Below are 23,409 nucleotides of genomic sequence, written 5' to 3' on the forward strand. Positions count from 1 at the left end.
GCTTGCATGCATTCCGCCTAGTATCAACTAGACAATTCTACTTTATTTTTGTTTGAAAAAGAATCTTACTCCATCTTGTTGTTAAGAAAATTCATAAGTTATTAAATCTTAGGAAAGGTAATATGGTTGAACTCATTCCTTGTGAAACCTCTGCTTTTTCATTGACCTTTATTGATCACTAGGTCAATCCATGAAGATTTCAGTTATTGTGGATAAGAGAACAACAACTTCAAAAAAAATATAATCAAGTTATGTTTTCAAGACTGTTATTGAACAATCCTTAGCGCCTTCTCCATTTAGAACTGAGAACTCAACGCGATGCCAGACATGATAAACGCTATTAATTTTTAATTTGAGGTATCGCCATAGGAAATATGAACTACTTGCTTAACTTGAAGAGAACAGACTGAATCTCCATATATTAGTACAAATACCTACAGACTTAACCGAGGAGAGATTAGAGAGTGTCTTATCACTCTTCTCTAGTACTTGATCTTGGTTAGTCAAATGCTACAGAAAAAGAGAGAGAGAAAAACGGGTGCTCTTTGAATGTAAGCTTTTGGGCTCAACAAATGGGCCATATACTAAAGGACCCAACAGTTCCTATAATTTCTGTTGTTGTTGGGCTGGATGTAAATAGTTGATTATGAGAGGGACAATTAGGTAATTTGGACCCCACTTTGGATGAGTTCATGTGTTGAGGAGGACTGAAATGTTTGATATTTAGAATAAGAGAGAAATAAATGAAACCAGTGTGAGTTAATTGACAACTGTATCTGACCACTTATTTATTATACTAAAAAAAAAAAAAGGAAAAAAAAAGAGAAACAAATGAAGAAGGTAGAAACGAAGTGTGAAGGAGGAGAAGTGACGACAGTGAAAGGACGAGCAATCAAAGGTGGAGTAAAATAGCATGCAAACTTGGAAACGTATCTAAAAGGTAACTACCCGCTCTTTTTTAGTACAACATGTGGAGGGTGAGAGATCGAACTCACAATCTATTTATTGGAGACCTATGCCAATTATCGTTAAACTATAATCGCTTTGACGGCAAGTTCAAGTTCAAGGTTAACCAATGATGCATACATGAAACACGTAAAATCATATGATATTAATGACTAAACACATCATGATTTTCCTGACAGTGTCGGTCAAACATCTGGGTGCTATCATGTAGCTAGATAATCTGTCAGCATCATAATTTACATTAAAAACACATGATTATGATGAAATCGTATAAGTAGGAGACAACTTTATATCTAAATCGTGATTTTCGACTTGTCATTCTCGTGTGATTCATGTATCTAATATTTGTAATTAGTTCTAATATACCCCCTTTTGTAATAAAATTAAAAGAGATAATTTATGAAAAGGAAAATCCATAAAATAAAACAAAGATGGATGAGAAGTTCCAACGCCGACGCATTGGCATTTTTCTCAAGTCCCTTTTTTGGCACTTTCCCCAAGTCTTGTCTTCTTCCATGAGATTCATAATCTACAAAATTTTGCTCCAAAAACAAAATGGCTCATCTTTTATTTTGAAGTTGGATTGACTTGTTAATCTAATATAATTTCTATTAGATTGGTAGTGGAAAAAAATCACGATCTAAAACTCAACGTAATTGTATTTACAATGGTGACAATAATATGATATATTTTAGTAATATAACAAAAGATTCACAAGCATCCAAAAGGAAAAAGGTAAAAGGCATATTCTCTTGATGTTAAAATTAGCACTAAAGAGAAAAAGTTTGAGTGCCATTTTGTTTTGTTCTTGTTGTTGGGATGAACTTAGGCTACACTTTTTGCAGGCTAAACTAAACAATGTTTAAAATAATTGAATTGAATTAATTAGTGCATTAATTTTTTTGCAACTTTTTCAGTGCAAAGGCAAAGTTACAGATGTTTGAACCAAACTCCCACTCACATGAGGCTTTGTTTCCTAGTGGAAATTCTAGTCATGCCCACCAAATTTCCCCATTGACTCTTTTTAAAATATTCTCAATATAATTCCCTTTTATTAATTCATTTGTCTTTGATAAATTAATTAATATGTTTGGCACAGCATGAGAACCACTTTTATATCCTTCAATGCATGAGAGAACTCAATTGATCTCTAAATTAAGCTCATAAAAAGCATTAGGCCTTAACTTAACTTCTAAAAACCTCACTCCAAGCTTTAATAGATAATAGACAAGTAAGGACATAATTGAACTATACTCAATCATCCTAACCGACCATGTTCAAGTCGACTCGATCAATTCAGTGTCAATTAACTTAGGAGTCGATCTTGAAATATGATACCTCCTCAATTTATTCAACGATTAATGGGAATAAATAAGACTCCCTCTATTTTCACGGTCATACTCTTTGTTATGCTCAACTTTACTCGGTATCTGATTTAGATAATGGAGTGTGTTGGTCTTAGAACCACACTATTTTTACAAATATTCCTGTTTGTGCATGTGTTCAATTTTTTTTTAAGTTACCAATTTAATATATGTTAAATTATTACTATTATTATTTGTTATTTTGATATCTATGAGTGTTCGAATCAACTTACGCGTAGCTCAACCCGTCTCCGTTTGACCCTACTACATTTGGTTGTTAGAGAAACTCATAAAATATTCTAATTAGTTAACTACCATAGTTTGAACTTATTGATTCTAGTTTTATGCTTATCAAATTTATGACCTTTTACTAAAACAAAAAATAAAGTAAGTGAACTTTAAAAAGCATTCATTAGATGCCAACCCTTTTAATTTTGTATCTAATAAGCATAAGAATTTATCTAATAAATTCATAAATTTCAATTAAAAAAAAAGGTAAAATAGGTGCAAGACATACATATATAAAATTTGACTTATTATACACTTCTCAAAATTTAGAAATCTATCTTATATTAATCTAAAAAATACGGGGCTAAAACATTAAATACAAAGTGGTATATTATTATGAGTTAACTCATCTATCTGACAGTATGACGGTAATTGACATATATCTCTAATCAAGAAGTTATGAGCTTGATCTTCTACCTCCACATGTTATAATAAAAAAACCTCATATATTTGAACTAATTAAGATATTATACATCTGTCTTGTGTTAAATATTAGATGTTTGAATCTTTAGGAAGGAAACCTCGAGCTCTTATTGGTCACAGGTTGAGAACGAGAATTGAATTTTATGAAACCTAATTTTCTGTTGTTCCTCAGTAGCTCAGTGGTAGAGCGGTTGGCTATTAACCAATTGGTTGTAGGTTTGAATCCTACTCGACGGTGTCGACAATGAAGTGTATTGAGCTTAGAACCACACTATTTTACCGATATTTTTGCGTGTACATGGTTTTATTTGAAGCTTCTTATATTGTAATCGAAATCCAAATTCTACAACAAAACTATTTCACAAAATTTAAAAGGTGTAATTGTATGTTTTGAAAACGCATTACCAAATATATATAAATGTGAGAACTTGTTAGGCAATTAATCGCCAAATCCAAACATATATACACGTTTCTACTATAAGAAATTATGACCAACAAATATTTTATTTCATTGTTACTTCTTTTTTTAAGTTACTTGTTTAATAAATGTTAAATTATTATTACTATTGTTATAATATTGATATGAATGTTCGAGTCAATTGACGTACAGCTCGACTAGCTTTACTGAACAACTGTTTGACCATACTCCATTTGGTTATCAAGAAAACTTATAGAATATTCTAGGTAGATGGTCACTATAGTTTGAACTTATTAATTTAAATTATAAATTTTGTCTCCAAAGTTTTTTTACTTTTACGTCTATTAAGTTTCTGGCTTTTTACTAAAACAAAAAAGTTAGTAAACTTTAAGAAGTATTTTTTAATTTTGTGTCTAATAAATATCTAAATTTGTCGAATAGGTCTATAAATTTTCAATTAAAAAAAAAAATCAAATAGGTGAGAGACTTATTAAACATATCCTATAGAAAATTTGACTTATTATACGTTTGTTTAAAATTAGAGACGTATGATACACCAATTTGAAAATTACGGGGTAAATTTGTAATTTTAACAATGGTTGGAGACTATGAAGAAAAAACCAAAGTTTGCCAGCTATAATTTAATGTCTAATAAACTTTAAATGAGAGAGGAAATTAAAAATAGGAAAAAACTAAAAACTAAAAACTGTCACGAGTAACTGTTTCCTTCCATCTCTCACTCTCATCTCCTTCTGATTTTGATATATTTTTCTCTTTTTTATCATTAAATAATAAATAATGAATGAAAATAGAAACACTACATACAAATTAGTATATTATTATGAGTTAACTCATATAAATTAAAAGTTGCTCTAGTTTTTCAGCCGAGAATCTTGAACATTGTCCAAAGACGTGTTGTAGGAGTAACCCACTACATTCTAGGTAGAATTGCCATAACATGGACGTTCTTTTTACCAAGAATTATTGCAGTCGATAATGACTAGGAGGATTTGAAAGACATTATGACACTAAGATTTCCAAGGTTTAGTCAAGGCTTAGCTCAAGATCCTGCTACCTGCCATATTTGGTTTGATAAGTAATTAAAATATTATACATTTGTCTTTGAATCTCAAATCACATTGTTGAATTTTTTTTTATTTTTCTCATTTTGGCTTCATTATAGAAGGGAGTCATGACACTGATTTTATATGTTAAGAGGTTCTTTAGAACATGAACCTAATTTATATTTTGGCTTCATTATACATTTTGGCTTTCCACACAATTTTCTTTAATAATTTATATTTCCTAAATTTACATTTCCAACACAATTTTATTTTTAAACCTTCCACTTCAACTACAAACTTATTAAATATAAGCTTAAAGTTAAGACTAGGATTTGTACCAAAAATGCCTTCTATTGTGGTCTCTCTACTTTTTGTTTTAGTTTGGTCTATTTTTAAGATGTCTATTATGATTTTGGTATTTTCGACTTTTTGTTCATTTTAGTTATTGTACTTGTAAAACGTTCATTTTGATCCTGTAATTTTAGAAAAGGTATCATGAAACTTTAACACAAATTTTATACATTAAAAGAACCCTTTAATTCAAATTTATGATTACATTTCAAGAAATTTAGTGAGTATACAAAAATGTGATGGAAATAAATGAGATAAAAATAAAAAATAATGGACTAAAAATGGTTTATTTTTTAAAGTACAGATATCTTCCTGAAATTACATGGACCAAAATAAACAAAAATTAAAAGTATAAAAATCAAAATAGACGATTTGAAAATCAAAAGAGAATTTAAACCTAAACTCTAATAATCTAGGTTAATAATTAATCATAATTGAAATTGTTTGAAGTAGATTCAAAGAATAGAATGAAATCCAGACCCACATGAATAACATATCCAAACATATCCCTATCCTTATCCGAAATTTGCGGCTCCCTTTTAGGGCTTCATTATTTCCAATACCAAACAGCACTGTTTATTTCAACCATCTTAAATAAAAAGCTACCAATTACTTGATTTTCAAGTTTACTTTTTTTTTTTTTTAGTAATTGAATCTAATCTTAGCTCCAATTCTTTTTCAAGTAATTTCACTTTAATAACAAAAAAAAAAAAAAATTAAAGTTAAATTACAAATTGGCTAGCCTCTCACAATGTTTGGGTTCTTATGATTTTAATGTCTTTACCAAATTGACCATTTTTTTTATGTGGTCGTGAGTTTATGTTTTTTTATTTAGATAATTGTGTTAACGGATTGCATTAGGATTTATAATTGAGCAAAAAAATAAAAGGAAATATGTAGATTTTTCGAGTAGGCAAAATACTATTTATAAGCTACGTGTGAGATTTAACCAAACTATAGGAATGAAATCAAAACTAAACCAAAACTATATGGATTATATTGAAACTTTTAAAATTACAGGATCAAATTGTAACTATACCTACATCAAATATCAAATTTGCAATTTAACTAAAAGAATAATATATATTTTTTTCGCAAAGGTAAATAATATTTAGGTTTAACTCCTAGTTTGATTTGATATCAAAATTTCTCCTTTCTTTGTACTTCTTTATAAAATATTTTATTTTGATTTTTGAATTTTGTGTTATGTGGCCTAATTATGCTTGAAAAATATCATCTAACAATATGTTTAATGGTAATAAGAGTGATGGTCATATATAGTAACTCTCTTTTTCAACAAACTTTCCTGAATTATGATTTGTTAAACTAAAATAAAATTAAATATTTAAAAATATTTTTTAAAAACTACCTAAATCATAATCATAGATCGTAATCAACTATAATTGAGAAGATATAAATATAACTTTTACACCTTATTAAAGTTTTCTTTCTTTTTTTGACCAACACTTTATTAAAGCAACTTAATCATGAGTTTGGATTTTTATTTTTATTTTGAAAACTCATACATGTGTATTAGATCCCTAATTCTCTTAATTAACTCACTTCATGGTAATAAATATCATAGTCAAACTCTTAAATGTACATGTTAAAATACTATATAGAGTCAAAAAATATTATTTTAATAGTTTTATCTTAAATATTATAAAAAAATTGAAGCTCAACCTTTGGAAAAAACTTATAACTTAAAAGAGAAAAGTCATTGGCGATACAAAATAATAATAATAATAATAATAACTAACAAATTATATTAATTGAGTTACAAATCTTTGTTTTCTATAAAAACATAAATAAATATCTCTATTTCTATGAATTTGTCAAAGATTTAATAATGGTTAACGTCAACACCTGATTTTTTTTTAAAAAAAAAAACATCAAACATCTAAGTATTTGTTGGATTAAAATTGAGATTAAATTACAAATTTGATAATAAATCTCCAAACTTTAAAAAGTGTTTAATAGGTCCATAAACTGACAGAGCGAACAGCGGTAATTGGCATATACAGTTAAAAAGTTCCCGAACCTCCAATTTTGTATCCTAACGATAGTCTAAGTTTGGATTTCTCAATCTCTTTGCAAACATAACAATCAATTTTTTATAAACATAGAAATCTATCATCAAATTCAATAATCAAATACGGTATTTTATTAGAAAATAAAAAAGTGGATTAAAAAAAAAAAACCAATTTGGTATAATTATGGTGGACATGTGTGGGCGATGAGTGGCAGCGAGAATGGGAGCCGAATGTCTCATTTAACAACCCATTAACTATAATTAGAATATGCGTCTTTGCAGTTGCCTTTTTATTATTATAATTATTCTCATAATTCTTAATCTCATGTTTTTTTTTCTTTTAAATAATGACAAAATTGAAAACCAACGTATTATTGATCAATTTCGATCAAAATGGCCAACTTCAAGCGATTTTTATTTGTCGTACTAAAAAAAACGTTTATTTTTTTCAAGGTTGAAGTTTAAATTCTGATGTTAATATTTTGAACAAATAATTGATGCGGTAGAATCTAGAACAATACAACGAGTGAAAATTTACATGAATTAAATTTGAAATAAATAAAAAATACAGAAGAACCTATCATTTTTAGAATGGGGATTAGGGACCAACCAACTATCGAGACACAAATGTCGTGAGTTCAAACCTCCAACCCTACATATTGTACTTAAAAAAATGATTAGAGCAAAATTGAGTAAACTATAGAAAAGCAAATTCTATTGACAATATAAAAGGAAGACTTCAACCCAAAATCATGTAGACAATCCAAATAAGCTTTCACATTAATTTTTGAAAGTATAAAAGTATTTTTGAAACAAATGATAATATATGTATAAAATTTAGCCTACAAATTATTTAAGAAAAAAGCGAGGAACTCTTTTGGTAGTACTAATATCAAGATTAGACAGCCCCAAGGAGTACTCCAGTTGAAAAGAACGTAAAGTCTCTTGGTCATACTGACTTATAGGTCTCTCATGTTCGGACCTTAGGACGGATGGGGTGCAGCCCTAATCCCATAGCTTTTAACCCCAAATTAGGTAACTAGACGCAAGGGAGGTCCACTTTCCACTTTCCAGCCTGTAAATAAATTAATTTACCCATTATTATTATTATTATTATTATTTTTAGTATTTCCACGGTCCGTGATGAGACGAGGGCATAAGGGTAATATCGTATTCACATGGAGGCCACTGCCCTCCCTTCCTTCCCCGTTCTCCCTTGTCTGTCATGGCGTGAGAGTTGTCGCTCTGCTGAAACCTCTCTCTCTCACCTCCGACAAACCACACCGAAACTGAAAAAGAGAACGAACGAAACTCTAGAGAGAGAGAAGAGAGAGAAGACTGATTTTCCGAATTTCCACATGGAAGACGAAGCAGAATGAGAAGAAACTCCACAATTTTCCGCAAAGCAATGCCTGACCACTCACCACTCCTCCGGTAATCAAACAAAAACAATCTCTCCATTCTCATCATTCATCAATATATGCATTTTTCTTTTTATTTACAAATATTTTCATGCTCATATTGCTGTGAAGCTGAAGTACAGAAGTAGTAATGGAGGAGAGCAGGTCGAGGCGTTGGAATTTATTGCTTTTTGACCTTTCGTATTCTACCTTTCAATGCTTTGTTACAGATTCGAATGCAGTTTAGTTTGTTTTCCTTTTCATTTTTTTTTTCCATTTTTCTGTCCATTTGTTTATTACGTTGCAAAAGTGAGTCGACGGAAGGAAATAGGATATACTAAAGAGTGGAGACGGCTTCGTTTTCTGGTTTTTTTAGTACTGTGAGTGATATGATGTTTTCGTGTAGTTTTCTGATTAGTATTTTTTTTTTTGGTTGTAGCCGACATGCATTCTGGTGAGTTTGGGCGCCGACGTTGAAGATCTTGCTCGTGGTCTTCTGATTTTGCTTCGTTTAAGTGCCGATTTCCTTGGCAATTGCTTCGTTTCTTTTACTTTTGAAGATCCGTTGCTTACGTCGAAGGTCTTGAGAATGTCAACCGCCTGAAGAACTACTTCAGTCTTTTGTAGCATCGTTGGAATCTAGTCGGTGGCGGTGCTTTAAAATTTCGTATTATTTGTTCGTCCGCTTCTGTTGTTTTGGGATTCGCGCCAGGAATTCTGAGTTCGGATTAAGGTTGAGATCATCCGGAAGCTTTGTCTTTGGGCTTTTGACTGTTGGGGAGTTGAAGGTTGATTGAGAGTTTTGAGAGGCAAATATGTCTTCGTGGGAAACGCTTGGTGAGATAGCGAATGTGGCCCAGCTTACGGGCATAGACGCAGTTCGTTTGATTTCCATGATAGTGAAATCGGCGAGCACTGCACGTATGCACAAAAAGAACTGCAGGCAATTTGCTCAGCATCTGAAGTTGATCGGAAACCTGCTGGAGCAGCTCAAGATCTCGGAGCTTAAGAGGTATCCTGAGACTCGGGAGCCTCTGGAGCAGCTCGAGGAGGCTTTAAGAAGATCATACATTTTGGTCAACAGCTGCCAGGACCGCAGCTATCTCTATCTGCTTGCCATGGGATGGAACATTGTATACCAATTCAGAAAGGCCCAGAATGAAATTGACAGATACCTTCGTCTTGTTCCTCTGATTACGCTTGTTGACAATGCTCGAGTCAGGGTATTTGATTCTATTCTTTTTCTCAAGTGATATTATTTATTTGTGCTATGGGGTCTCGAAAGATGCAGTTCCACAGCATTGGCCTATGCATGCTGACCTTCTTGATCGTTTTTGGATGTTTTTTGCTTTTATGATGTTTCAAACGTGGAACTTAAAAAAAGTGAAATTTACTGGATGTTTGTTAAGCTTTGGAAATTAAAACCTGTCATTGAAGAATAACTAAGGAAAATCTAATTCTGCAGTATTCTTATCAGTTGAATTTGAATGGTTCATTCAACTTACGGCTCCTGATATTTTCTCCAAATTGGTCAAGTTTTTTCATAGAACCTCTGTACCGACTGTTTGATTTATTTATTTTGCTCGAGACATTCGTATGCACGGAGTCTTGCTTATTTGATAACTGAATCTGATTAACTTCAAATTCTCAGGAGCGACTGGAAGATATTGAGAAGGATCAGCGTGAATATACCTTGGATGACGATGACAAAAGGATTCATGAAGTAATTCTGAACCCAGAACCTTCAAAAGATGAGGCAATGGCGTTGAAGAAATCTCTTTCTTGTTCTTACCCAAACTTGCCTTTTAACAAAGCACTACAAAAGGAAAATGAAAAGCTTCAGCTAGAACTGCAGCGGTCTCAAGCTCATCTGAACGTCGGTGAATGTGAAGTTATTCAACGTTTAATAGATGTCACTGAAGCTGTAGCTGCAAGTTCTATTCATGAGAAGAGTTCACCTGATAAAGCCCATAAAGTAGTGGAAAATACTTACGTAGATGCCAACAATGCACATTCATCTGATGAAAGTTATTATAAGAATACTGATACTCGGACAACCTCAAGGTCTGCTATTTTCTGTTTTCAGCATTTCAATAACAAGGTTCAAAATCATAATTACGAAACTAAGGATCTCCTAGGAGTTAATTTTATGTTCAAAGATGCAAGGATCCTAAATAGTTGAGTGTTCTGTAAATTTTCCAAATCACAAAGACACTAAAAGTTTTTTCTGTGTTTTGCTATTTGTTGTTCTGGAAACTGTTTGTAATAATTCTCCGGTTAAGAGTTTTCTCTTTTAATTTTTAATTTTTAAAATTTTAAAATAGAACACAGTTTTTAAACATTACTTCCAAATTGTCCCATAAATTTCTACATCATGTACAACTTCTGTGTGCGTGTCATATATTATCAACCTACATGGTTCTTTGAATTTGATGTTTTTTTTTTAATTTAATTTAATTTTATTGGTTGCAGAAAAAGTTCTTCCATTTCATCAGGACACGATCTGCTCTCGACCAGAGGTTCTGATCGGTATGGCGAATGGCACACTGACTTACTTGATTGTTGTTCAGAACCTTCTCTGTGTATGTTATCCTCTTCAGTCTTCACTTCTAATTTTAAAAGGTCTATTGAGATTGATTTCTCTTGAATGAAGGGTGGGTTCTAAAGGCAATGTGCTTGGTTGACTTGGCATAATTTACATTCTATAAATGACCCAATTGATGAATTTGACATCAAAGCTTAAGTGCTTGAACTAATGCTTTCAGCTTTTATCAAATATTTAAATCCGAGAGACTCGAGTCTAGCAGACTGATGGTGCTCAAAAACTGTGTTCTCTTCCTTTAATTGCGATGTCTTGATGCAATCAAATAACTATGCTTGTAATTTATATGCTAGATCCTGAAGATTTTCTTGGTGTGTCATATGCTAACTAATCATATTACTCTATTCCAGGTCTTAAGACTTTGTTCTACCCTTGTGGGACTTTTTCAAGGATTGCTACTGTTGCAACTAATAGGCAAACATGTGAGTTAGTTTTTTGTATTCAGATTTCCATAACGAATTAGAATTAGAACAAATATTTCCTACCTAAACTTTTCTTGAAAGGGTCTATTTGACTTAACCATCAGCACCAGCAGAAGCATGTAATGATTTGATGGCATATACTTTGATACTATCGTGCTGTTGCTACACTTGCTGTGTCAGAAGAAAGCTTCGCAAGATGTTGAACATCACGGTAGTTCTCTTTTTTGCTCGATTGGTCTAAATCGTCAGTTCACTTGTGTATTAGCGGGATGTTTCTCTTGTTTTATCCTTCTATTTTATTATGGGATAAATTATAAGTTTAGACCTGGACTTTTATTTAGGGACTTAAAAGATGTCTAATAAATCAGAGATTTATCTTATACAATTTGAAAGTATTAGATACTTTAAAAGCTACAAATTTGGTTTACAGATGTTTAACTTCTACAAACCCGGACATTGATTGTTACCGTAGACACTAGCTTCGGTAGTATGCATTATTGTCAATCAATGAGATTATTTGTGCCATACTATCTCCATAAAGAGCTGACTGAAATCTGTGTTTGGCAATTGGCAGGGAGGTTTTGTTGATGACTTTCTCTCCCATCTTATGTGCTGCTGCTGTGCCCTGGTCCAAGAATGGCGAGAAGTCGAGATACGTGGGGTTTATGGTATGTACTTCGCTGCTCGAATCTTTCACCAACAACAATTCTCTTTTACATTGCAAATAAGACCTTGAACTTACTGTAAATTTTGGAAGAATCTCGGGTGTTTGATATAAAAAGCCAACGTGCAGGTCCTGAAAAGACCAAAACAAGCCCTCCACCCTCCCAATACATGGAATCCTGAAAACAGTCGGGGTCGATGCATATTCAATCGTCCCTCGTCCCTAGTTCCGAATAGTTTCGGTTCATGATAGCGTTATGTAATGGATACAGGTAAATCTAGTTGGCATGTAACTGGAAGCTTACATTGGCATGTTTTATATTATTACTATATACCAACCCCCTCTGTAAAGTTGACGTTGCATCCTGCATAGCTGTATCATAGATTTGTTCTAAATCTCTTAACAGTGTTTCCAGTTTAGTTATGTCTAGAAAATTGGAATTTACAGTTTGTAGAACTATTATTGTTCATATTCTTTTTCCATTCGATTTTAAGTTTCGTATTGTTGTTGTAGTGTTTTCTTTTACCTTGGAGAAATTGGTAATATTTTGGGATCAAATTCATACGCGTTTTGATTTTTAGACTTATCTAAATTTTATTTGATCAATTATAGGTAAATGTATTGTTTAGATTTAAATACTATTTTGATTCTTGTAATTTTGACTCTGGCTCATTTTGATCTTTAATTTTCAAAACGTCTATTTTAATCTTCACTCTCTCCAATTTTGTTCATTTTAATCTTTAATTTTAATCTTTGTATTCTCAAAATGTTTGCTTTGGTTAGGTTGAAGTTTCAAGTTTCCATCTCAATATGTCAAAACTAGCATAGTTCAGCGGTAATTGACACATATCTCATAACCTCAGGTTGTGAGTTCGAATTTCCTCCTTAACATGCCGTATTAAAAAATAAAAAGTGTCCACCTCAATACGCTCTAAAAAGGGTTTGGTTAGTCAAATTTATTGACTCACCCAATTTGTTAAATTAAAAGTTTAATTATTGAATTTTCAAGGTTATTTAATATGTTCATATACTTTCAAATATTCCAATAAATTTCTAAATTTTCAATTTTGTACATTACTAAAATTGAGTTTTTGAAATTTCAATATACATCTTAGGTCCATAATCTATTACTAAAAACGAGATTGTTACCGAACCAACATAATCTTCCTAAAATCTCCTTCTACGGATTGGAAACTTATGGTTAAAGTTGTAATTTAGCATTTATAATTTAACACAAAAATCCAAATATCCAAAACGAAAGTGTATAATAGCCGAAAGTATTTATAGATCGGCGCGTGCAGTACAAACTAATTTTCCATCATTCTTCATCATCATCCATCATCTTCATAAAATCATATTTCTCACTTTTCTTCGATTTTCTACAATCATGTCGTCGTCCAAGAAGATCATCCTCAAGAGCTCTGATGGCGAGCCTTTCGAAGTCGACGAGGCCGTGGCGCTCGAGTCCCAGACCATCCGCCACATGATCGAGGACGATTGCGCCGATAACGGCATCCCTCTCCCCAACGTCTCCAGCAAGATCTTGGCCAAGGTCATCGAGTATTGCCGCAAGCACGTCGACGCTTCCAACTCCGAGCCGCGCGCCTCTGAAGAAGACCTCAAGGCCTGGGACCGGGACTTCGTTAATGTTGATCAAGCTACTCTCTTCGATCTCATTCTGGTGATTCCTTTTTCGCGCTTTAGATCTCGTCGATTTTCTACGGTTTTCGATGTTTCTGATTGTTTTCTGTAGCCATCGACGCTGTACCGTTTGCCTGTTTGGTGCGATTTAGTTGTTTAGGGTTTTGAATCTTTGATTCGGAACGGAAATTTTTAGGGCTCTCGCTTTGATTTCTTTGTCGCAGATGACTGTCCGTCGAGCGTTGAGTTCTTTTCCTTTCAAATCGTTTATTCTTCTTTATCTGTATCGGCGTTTGCAATTGGTTGCTGTTAGGGATCGGTAGGGAAAGTTCTGTAGCATTAAAGTTCTCTGTTGTAGTTATGCAAATATCAATTTCTATGGTGTCTATGAATCAATAGAGACATGTCCGTTGCACTTTGATGATTGAAGCTGGTGATGCAAAAGGTGGTGGTATCTTTATCTTTTGCGCTTCTTGCGGAGATTCGGATTAATGATATGATGCTAAAGACGTCTGTATATGTGGTTATGATTTCAGATTTCTTATTTTTTGGGGTGTTAGCACGGTTTCATATTGTCAAATGATTGTTGCTTAGGTTGAAAACGCACGTATATGCCTAAATTTAAGCCATATTCTTGTTTCAGAAATTTCAAGCTGCCTGGGGATTTTTTATTGTTGTCCATAGTTTCTTGATTTTGCCCCATATTATTAATTTGTTCTTTATGCTATCCTGCAGGCTGCAAATTATCTGAACATCAAGAACTTGTTAGACCTAACATGCCAGACTGTTGCTGATATGATCAAGGGGAAGACCCCAGAGGAGATCCGGAAGACCTTTAACATCAAGAACGACTTCACACCGGAGGAAGAGGAGGAAGTTCGCAGGGAGAATCAGTGGGCTTTTGAATGATTTTAAGCCTCATAAGAGTGATCAAAGATATTGATCTGTATGGCTGTACATAGTACTAGTAGCATGTATGCACTTCTTTTTAGTTCTTTTGGGTGTATTTAAGCACTGTGGTATTCACATTGAGTTTGAAATGGTACCTTTTGAACCTAATCATCATTGTATAATTTTTTTTCTAATGATCAATTCTGTGAGCAAAGCAGTGGTTACCTAGTTTCTGTTTGGACCTATGCTTTAATTATCTTGTCTCGTAATTGCAACTTTCGAGGGAAGGGGGGGAAGCTAGCCAGCCATTCGGGCTGACTTCCCACCCAAAGCCTCAAGTTCTTAATACCAAATATTACCAGGGAACCAGAAAGGTGTCTCTCTCATGGGGAAGGATCAAGTTCATCTGTTACAAATTTCAGCTTCGCAGTTCAAAGATATCAGAAAAGAGAGAGCAAGAAAAGGCCTCGACCTCCTCTACCGAAACTGTACAGGAAGAATGATGCTAGAATTGGTAACTCCGCAACTACTTGTTTCCTTACAGGCATTGACTTAGTGTACTGAATATGAGTAATATAACGCCTTTCTTATCTTTTGGTGCATCTCATGTTTTTTACTAATTTGAGGTGATCTGTATAATTCTCAGAAAAGAAAGTCTTTTCTTGTAGTTTATAACCATGATTCTGATTTGTATCCAATAGTCAAGGCATGTAGTAGGCAGTCTAATTAATTTTTGATGGGTGAGTTTCCTTTGAGTGTGGGTAATTAAAAAGTACTAAAGATTGGTGATTGATGCCAATGTTAAAGCTAATACAAAATCGACCCTAAAACCAACCAATAAGAGAGACATTGACTGCAGAAAATGTGACTGATTTTCTTATTGAAATGTGATGAAGTTTATTATGAGAAAGGTCAAGAGTAACTCTCCTGTTTAGGTGCCAACCGCTTTGTGCATGACTCTATGCAATCCTTCTTCTTCACCAATCTAACCACTCTTCCAACCCACGCAATATACCTGAACACCAAATTAGCCTCTTTTTTTCTCTCATCTCTTCCTCATTCCATTAAAAAGATCAACCTGAATTCTAACTCTCTTCATTGATTGCAAATGGTTTTCAACAGGGTGTTCTTCTTCTTCTACAACTTCATCGGCTTCCGAGGAAGGCCGAAACTCAAGCAAAAAACTCTGCTTCCTCACGGTGGCGATTCAACTCTCCGGCAGATGGTGGAGGATGAGTCCCGGATACCTGATTGTGTCACTCTTTCAAGCTCGGGGAAGGCGTTGGAGGGGGAGATGTGCTGCTGCGTGTGCTTGTCGAGTATAGAAGAAGGGATTGAAACGAGTGTTCTTCCTTGCTTGCACGAGTTTCACAAGGTATGTGTCGATCGGTGGTTTGAAGAGCGTCGGAGAACTTGTCCGATATGCCGGTACTCAATGGAAGGAGCAGGGCAGGGTAATGAAAATGGGACTCAGATTCTCACAGATGAGATGGTGATATGGTTTTCTTCTTTTCACACCTCTGGTTTCTAAGCCTTCATCAGGCTTTACAAAGATTTCTTTTGAGATGGCAACCAGGTAAAATTTCTGAGTTGACTAATGTCACTATTGAGTGTTCTACTTTTAGATTTGTTTTCTTCAAAAAATAAAGTTTGTTTGTACATAACTTAAAAAGTATTGGAACCATTCAAATTCATGTTGATATAAGGGTAGGGGGAGATCAATACTTAAAAAGTATTGCAGCTAGTAGAAGTGGTTTACCAACTACCAATTTCTTTGAACCCATTAGTGGTTGGTTATGACATCATCTTATGATGCTATATGTGGTTGTGGTTCATTAAGTTTCTATTTATTTATTTTTATTACGAGTATTTATGTACCTCGACTAATCCAACGTTACAACATTTGGTTGTTAACATAGGCATTCGTAGAATAAGCAATGAAGATCATGAGAGTTACTTCTCTTGTCGCATTTGTGACGTGAGCGTGTCTTTTTTCCTAAACTCAAGCATCCTAAATTTGCATCCCATATACAATTTTCCCTAACTTAAGCTTTCTAAATCTTCTATTTAAATCTCTGAGTTTGTTAAGCACATGCTTAAGATGTTGAATATGTGCCCAAAATGCTTTTTATGAGAGCATTTGTTTCACAAGTTTGGATTTTGAAAATCTCTACTTAAAGAAGTAGGTTTTGGAAACCTCCAATAGAGATTTCGTCCGATATATAATAATATCACGAAAAAATTAAATGTCATCTCCTACTTAATTTTTATTATTCTATTATTATTTTAAGTTGAACAAAGGGTAAGAGACCTGAACTTGTAATTTTTAGAAAGTAAGTTATCTCTTAATGGGTTGAACTAGCCGATCCCTTCAAGAGACAAACCACGACATTTCACATTTCTGGTTCGAAAAACGATAGATGTATTATATTTATAAAAATATGTTATTTTATTGTGTCAAAACATTGGGTTTGTTATTAACTTTTTTGAGGAGAAGGGCAAACTTTTTCCCCTTAGACATGAGAGGAAAAACAAAAAGAAAGGGATAGGAGAAGGACAATAATAGCACTACCTAACCGAAGAGTGACACAAGAAAAAGTTTTTGAGTTATATGACACATACACTATTTTCACTTGTTTCATATTTTCATATTTAAACGTCTCCCTTTTTTCTCTCTCCTCTTTTTCCCGACAAAGGTACGATGAAAAACTTTTGCTTAATTGGACTTTATTAGTTGAACTATTGTTCCCGAGTTAAATTTGTTCATCTTTTTGCTTTTGGTGGAGTTGGGGAAGTTTCGTCAATAAAACTCTAATATCATACCTGAGATGTTTGTCCCAAGATAAGTTTATAAAAATGACTACAATAAAATGTGATTGTCGCTCTCATAATAGTTTGATGTATGCTTCATCAAAATACACTTTTTAATATCACTATTATAAAATTGTTAACTACATTGAATAATCTGAAATCATAATAAGACGTAATTGTATTCTTTTTAATAAAAAAAAAATCGCAAGAAGGGAGTGATTAGATGACCTGTAAATTCTGATGTTAATTGATTTGTAGGTTTATGGTTTTTTAGACGTGCATAATCTCAAGAATAAGGGGGTGAGTTTCAAAAACCTAGATTTAATTATACAATCATAATTAGTGAGTTAAATGCATTTATTTGAACTAAATGGTAAAATAAATACTATAAGAAAATATGCATTTATTTTAATAGTTGAAGTTTTAAAAAAAGTGTACCCTCGTATGTTAAAATTACTTTAATATTAAACAACCATAAAATGTGTCCACTTGAACAATAACTCAACTGATTAAAATATACACGTTGTTGAACAAAAATTAAAAGGCTTAAAATGATCAAAGTAATTTTAGTACTTTCAAAAAAATTTATTTCCATGTTTATACTTTTAGCTTTTGTCCATTCTAGTCTCTATACTTTCAAGGTGTTCGATTTGGATTTCTGTTGTTTAAACAGAAATTAAAAAGACGACAAAAACCTTAAAAAAGGTCATTTATATACCTAATGAAACTAGGGTAAGATGCAAATAACTTGTTCACAAAACACCCACTAGGGTAAAAAAGTTCAATCTTTTGTAAGTTTTCAACATTTTTTTTCTCTCTCGACCCACTAAGATCCAAATCCAATTGGGTCAAATCAAATTGGAAAAAACACACCATTTGATGCCTTTGCAGACATGTGTGTATCTCATTCCTTTTTCCACCATGTAAAGTGCTCAATCCATTCAACTGTGTTCTCTTTCTTCTCTCCAACCAAATTCATTTTCTTAAAAGCCTCTCTCTGTGGATCAATGTCATTTCTTGCAGCAAATTCTTGTGTTTGTTTGTCCATGTTGACCCAAAATTGGTCTCATCTTCAAATATATTCCTTGGTTTTCCAATTGGTCCACCTTCAAATTATTGAGCTTTTCAATTCAATTATGTATATGGAAAAAGAAAGGAAACAAAGAAAAAAGAAACTCGCTTCTACGTCGTCGTGGAGGTTACACACAATCAAACCGTCCCAACTTTTGAGTTACAAATCGTTACACATATAACTCTTATATGTTGTAGCTTTCTTTGTGTTGGGTTTGATTCCAACCATTTTATGTGTTTCAGGTTGGAAAACACTTTATTTTGTCCTTGATGTAAAACTTTTTGTTAAGTTTTTTGTATATATAGATCGATGAAAGGGACCAAATTTGTTTATAAATCACCAAGACTAAATTGTTATAAGATAAAAATCGATACTTAATTTTGATCAGTTTTTTAGAATAGGTACCAGATTATAAAAAATTTTAAACTACGTACATAAACTAAATTATAAGTGTAGGGATTTAAATTATGTTAAAAAAAAGTGCAGGGATTTAAATTGTTACTAATTTGAAAATACAAAGTCAAATTATTATCGACTAAGGATGATAATGTATTTTTATTTACGTGAGGGATACGCAAGTAATTATATCATCATAATTAAGTGTTTCAATTATTTTAAGGGATTCGAACCAATTATTATTATTCTTTACATGTACTTGTTAGAGCTTAGCTCTTCCAATAAATTTTTTTATAGAAGTAAACAATTTTCGCAAAAAGTAAAATAATTATGGAACTACCGCTATCCAATTAATTAAAACTTCGTTTGATAATTATTTTATTTTTAGTTTTATATTTTTGAAAACTTAAGCTCGCGTGTCCACAACTTCTTTAGTGTTTTCCCAAAATACATTTAAGTTTCGAGCTAAATTTTAAAAACATAAAACATTATGGTTATCAAACTCGGCCTAAATTGTCAATCTAATCAAAATATTGTAGCTAGGCCAGATCTATCACATAACTAGGACCATCATTTGGGTCGGACAAAAGTTTATCCCATCCATCCAAAAACTTGTATTAAATTAAAAAAATGTCAGTTCATCCTATCATATATGTTATAATCCTAATTTTCAACCCACGAACGCCCCTAAAAAATATACAAAGGATGGGAAGAACAAAAATTGGGCATTGATTTGAAGTAACTTTTACAGAATAGTTTTTAGCCACATAATAGGATAACATGAATCTCTCATCTTTTTTCCTTTTTATCCTTTTTTACAGTCACTCTCATTGAGTATAGTAGAGTGATGAGCTAAGTGATTTAGCTTTATGGAGAAAAAAAGAAGAGCATAGAAGAATATGATGTGTAAAATGAAATAATGAAGTGAAAGAAAGGTTATAATATATTATATATTAAGCTTTGCAAAGAAATGTGATAGTGGTGGATAAGATTACAAAAGGACATAAATTGATAACCCTACAAAAGAAGAAGAAAGTGATGATATTGGTGGAAATTTGGTACAAAAAAGATGCAATTTTTTCTATGCCCTTTCCTTTTCTTCCCTCTAGATTCCCTTCCACAGTTCCTATGTGTCCATTGCAATTCCATTTCCCATGGTCCACCCTTTGGGTGAATTTTCATCCTTTCACCTTTTTTTTTCTTTCTTTTACAAAATTTAAAAATTAATACTTTACGACATGAGCATACGTCGACTGATTATTATGAAATTTCAAATCACCCCTTTTCTGAGGAGTAATACCTAATTTATAGCTTGATCGGCCAAGAATATAGTTCGATCTAGCCTTGCTAAGGATATAGCTTGACCATCTTATGGTGCGATCTGAGCTATACACACATTACAACTGCTATTGATCAACTCCCAACTATAACCACTATTGTTGAATTCTCTCCGACGTGCTAAGTGGTTGACTAAGTGGGACCCGCTCCTAAGTGTCTATAAATATCGAGCGTTCACTCATTATGCAAGTATTGCAGTTATGATTGAGATTAATACTGACTTGAGCAACGAAATGTCTATTCTTTTTGTGCGAGTCTTCCCCTTTGCATACTTTGCTCAATCATAGGTCGACCTTGCTTTGTTGTAGGTCTACTCGTTCCATCATTATTGATACAACATATTTGTTCTAATCACTCATTGAATGTTTGACTTACGATGATAATAATAATGTGATTTTTAAATTTGATTATTTATATGTTTGACGTGGGTTTTTTATTAGTGAAAATATGTAACCTCAAACAAATTTAAAAAAGAAAAAAAAAACCCAATGAAATGAGACGATAGTGTTATTTTTAAGCCTTTTGGAAAGGTTAGTTTAGTTGCTTCCTTAACTTTATCCAATTTTGATTTTTTCCAATTAAAATAATAATTTAACTTTTTCTTTGAAAGGGAAATATTATATTGACATATAATTTATTATATTTCATATATTTCTTTCATGGCTCTATATATTCTTAGTCTCGCCTTTTCCAATAAATCCTTGGCCTTAAACTTTAACTTAAAAGGTTAAAATATTTGAGGTGACACCTATTTAAGATATTAATAACTCGAACATATGTCAATAGTACGAAAACATCCATCGATAATTCTCTTAGAACGTTGTAATAAAAATTAATAATAACAGTAACTTTCATATCTAAGCTAAAATTTAGATGCATTCGAATCCTAAAAAGTAAACCGTCTATTATAGTCGAGACTTCAAATATTCATCGAACAAAGTTTGAGTTTCTCTAACAAATGATCTTCAGCAGTCAGCACAAGAAGGTTGAAAATTAGGTCTCTCTAATGTTAATGTTTCCTAAAACCAAAAGGGCATATGAAAGAATTAGGGTTCCATTCATCCCTTTACTTCACACCCAAAAAACAAAACACAGAGATTAATTTTTGAACTCTCAGATCAAAAGGGGCAACAAATTTCTCCCCTTTTTGCTACAAATTAAACTATAGAGAGCCCGCCTCCACCCCGACGCTTACTCAAAACGGCGCCGTTGATGTTCTCTGCAGCCTGTGTTTTCTGGGCACTTGGGCTGCTGCCGCTGCTCGTAACTGTAAACACACAGATTCAATTGTAACGAACGAATGTTGTTCTTAACCGTTTGGTAATGTTTCTTATTTCTTTCTTTTTTTTTTTCTTCGCTATCATTGTTATCAAATAATTTTAATTTCTAGAAAGGAAAAGAAGAGAGACAAAAAATAAGAATGTTGTTGAGATGACTCTATACGATTTAGTTTACCTCTTCTTGTTGTCTTCTCAACTTCGCATTCTCCTCCATCAAATGTGCCACTTCAAGCTCCAGCTCGTTAGTGTACGCCTGCTACATATATAATCTTTCAATTTTGAAAATTTTATAAGAAAATTATCCAGAAAATTTTAAAATACAAATTCGCTTTTTGTAATATAATTCTTTTGATTCCTCGCTGCCGTTGAATATTTGACAAAATGAAAATTATATTGACTAAAAAAAAGAAATTGTCAATTTTTCAATGGCACTTAAAACAGGCAAGGACAAAATATTTTTCATAATTAAGGGCGACCATTACTCCCTCCTTCCTTCCCTACTCTATTTGACCTGTTTTCGAGCTCGGGATCGGGCGGCGGATTCGCGGTTCTTGATCATGCGCTTCTGCCGCCGATCGCCGGAGTTAGCATGGCAATCGGAATCAGGGACCCTTTTCTTGGCGAAGGGCGGCGGGCCGAGAACCTGATCGAAGGGGCCGTGGAAGGAGGAGGGGATCATGGGGTGGCAGTGGGGGCGGAAGTGGGCGGCGGGGTTGACGTTGTCGGGAAAATGCAATTCCCCGGCGGAATTCAAGGTCAAGACAGTGGGTGGCGCCGCCGCAGCCGTGGCGGCGGCTGCGGCGGAGGAATCATTTTTTGAAGTGGAGGAAGAGAGAAAGTCTTGGAGGATGATGCCGCGGAAGTTGGAAGCGGAGCTGGCGTGGTGGTGGTGGAGGTGGAGGCTGATCGGAGTGGCGGCGGCGGAGAAATCTTGGTCGGATCTTGAGTGGAGAGAAGAGAGTGTAATATCCTTCCAAACTTCTTCCATTGGAGATCAGGGAAATGAAATGAACAAAAAGAAGAAGAAAATGATGAGAATGGCAATAAGAGGAGATGAGATGTCCATTTATGGTTGCTCTTCTCTCTCTCTCTCTCTCTCCTCTTCTCACAAGAACTTTTAGAGAGAAAGAGAGAGAGAGAGGACAGGAGTGGTGAAATGAAACCAAGTACTCTGTGGAAAATAGATAGGTGAGACAAGTGAGTTGTTGTTTTGGTACACAGTACAAAGTATATTTTGGAAAGATATTATTTCATTCTCTCAACTTCTCTCCCTCATTCCATTACCATTACATGTTAATTAATGAACCCCATTTAATTTTTAAGTTACCTCTAGGCCCGCGTTCCCGTGGAGTGGACCGATGAATGACTATTTTGAAGAGAATATTTGACGGATATTTTGGACGTGTGAGTTTGACATCTTATGCTTCGGATGCTGAAATTGAAGGTTTTAGTGGAAGGTTGAGGAAAGGCTGTGGTTGAAATGCGGGAGGGTTGGATACCGTTCTAAAAAATATATAGTGAAAACGACATCACTATTGAATCTTTCTCGATGCTAATTAAATTGGAAAGATTATTCAAATCGACCAATTAAACTATGTTCATGTTAGAGAACAGACTAAGAGTGAAAAAAATAAATAATATATATTTTTTAATTAATGACGAGTTGATTGGTTTGCTTAACCTAATAACTAATTTTGGGAGAATTCATGAACCAACTTAATTGGTAAAGTTTCAATCTGTTTGAATCGAACCCATATATAGTTTGGATTGAATTGTTCAGGTGATCTGATTTTGTGACCACTTTTCTAAATTTTATTTACCTATAGTAGGAATATGGAGAGAGAGAGAGAGAGAAAAAAGGCATTTTAACTCAAGTGGGTATGAGAAAAATGAGGGTGAAAATGTCAAAAAGGGGAAGATTTTTTATTAATTACAAAGAGTTTACACCAAATTTGGCAAAGGGAAAATGAAAAAAAGGACTGAGAG

General features: G+C 33.4%; 4 protein-coding genes across 6 annotated transcripts; 3 read left to right on the forward strand and 1 right to left on the reverse strand.

Moving 5' to 3' along the window:
- Nucleotides 1–8,070: 8,070 nt before the first annotated feature.
- LOC111014822 (protein MID1-COMPLEMENTING ACTIVITY 1) lies at nucleotides 8,071–12,506 on the forward strand. Of its 2 annotated transcripts, XM_022289649.2 has the most exons (8): nucleotides 8,074–8,340; nucleotides 8,746–9,529; nucleotides 9,958–10,370; nucleotides 10,779–10,888; nucleotides 11,259–11,330; nucleotides 11,435–11,541; nucleotides 11,905–11,998; nucleotides 12,124–12,506. In XM_022289649.2, the coding sequence occupies exons 2-8, from the start codon at nucleotides 9,122–9,124 to the stop codon at nucleotides 12,174–12,176; spliced, it is 1,257 nt and encodes a 418-aa protein (XP_022145341.1). In that variant the 5' UTR covers nucleotides 8,074–8,340; nucleotides 8,746–9,121; the 3' UTR covers nucleotides 12,177–12,506. The 2 variants fall into 2 exon arrangements, with proteins under 2 accessions (XP_022145342.1, XP_022145341.1); XM_022289650.2 differs by lacking the exons at nucleotides 11,905–11,998; nucleotides 12,124–12,506 and having other exon boundaries at nucleotides 8,071–8,340; nucleotides 11,412–11,541.
- A 781-nt stretch (nucleotides 12,507–13,287) lies between these two features.
- Nucleotides 13,288–14,754, forward strand: LOC111014883 (SKP1-like protein 1A). The gene is made up of 2 exons (XM_022289744.2): nucleotides 13,288–13,675; nucleotides 14,371–14,754. The coding sequence occupies exons 1-2, from the start codon at nucleotides 13,382–13,384 to the stop codon at nucleotides 14,542–14,544; spliced, it is 468 nt and encodes a 155-aa protein (XP_022145436.1). The 5' UTR covers nucleotides 13,288–13,381; the 3' UTR covers nucleotides 14,545–14,754.
- Nucleotides 14,755–15,107: 353 nt separating this feature from the next.
- LOC111014786 (E3 ubiquitin-protein ligase SDIR1) lies at nucleotides 15,108–16,496 on the forward strand. Its single transcript, XM_088118636.1, has one exon. The coding sequence runs from the start codon at nucleotides 15,635–15,637 to the stop codon at nucleotides 16,055–16,057; it is 423 nt and encodes a 140-aa protein (XP_087974762.1). The 5' UTR covers nucleotides 15,108–15,634; the 3' UTR covers nucleotides 16,058–16,496.
- A 4,529-nt stretch (nucleotides 16,497–21,025) lies between these two features.
- Nucleotides 21,026–22,614, reverse strand: FD (Basic-leucine zipper (bZIP) transcription factor family protein). Of its 2 annotated transcripts, none has more exons than XM_088118925.1 (3): nucleotides 21,935–22,614; nucleotides 21,599–21,679; nucleotides 21,026–21,410 (listed from the first exon to the last, which is right to left on the reverse strand). In XM_088118925.1, the coding sequence occupies exons 1-3, from the start codon at nucleotides 22,409–22,411 to the stop codon at nucleotides 21,339–21,341; spliced, it is 630 nt and encodes a 209-aa protein (XP_087975051.1). In that variant the 5' UTR covers nucleotides 22,412–22,614; the 3' UTR covers nucleotides 21,026–21,338. The 2 variants fall into 2 exon arrangements, with proteins under 2 accessions (XP_087975051.1, XP_022145433.1); XM_022289741.2 differs by having other exon boundaries at nucleotides 21,599–21,676; nucleotides 21,935–22,613.
- Nucleotides 22,615–23,409: the final 795 nt, after the last annotated feature.

This window comes from Momordica charantia (genome assembly GCF_013281855.1).
Source record: "Momordica charantia cultivar OHB3-1 chromosome 10 unlocalized genomic scaffold, Mcharantia_2.0 BLBB01000010.1, whole genome shotgun sequence".
In the NCBI taxonomy this organism is placed as follows: Eukaryota; Viridiplantae; Streptophyta; class Magnoliopsida; order Cucurbitales; family Cucurbitaceae; genus Momordica; species Momordica charantia.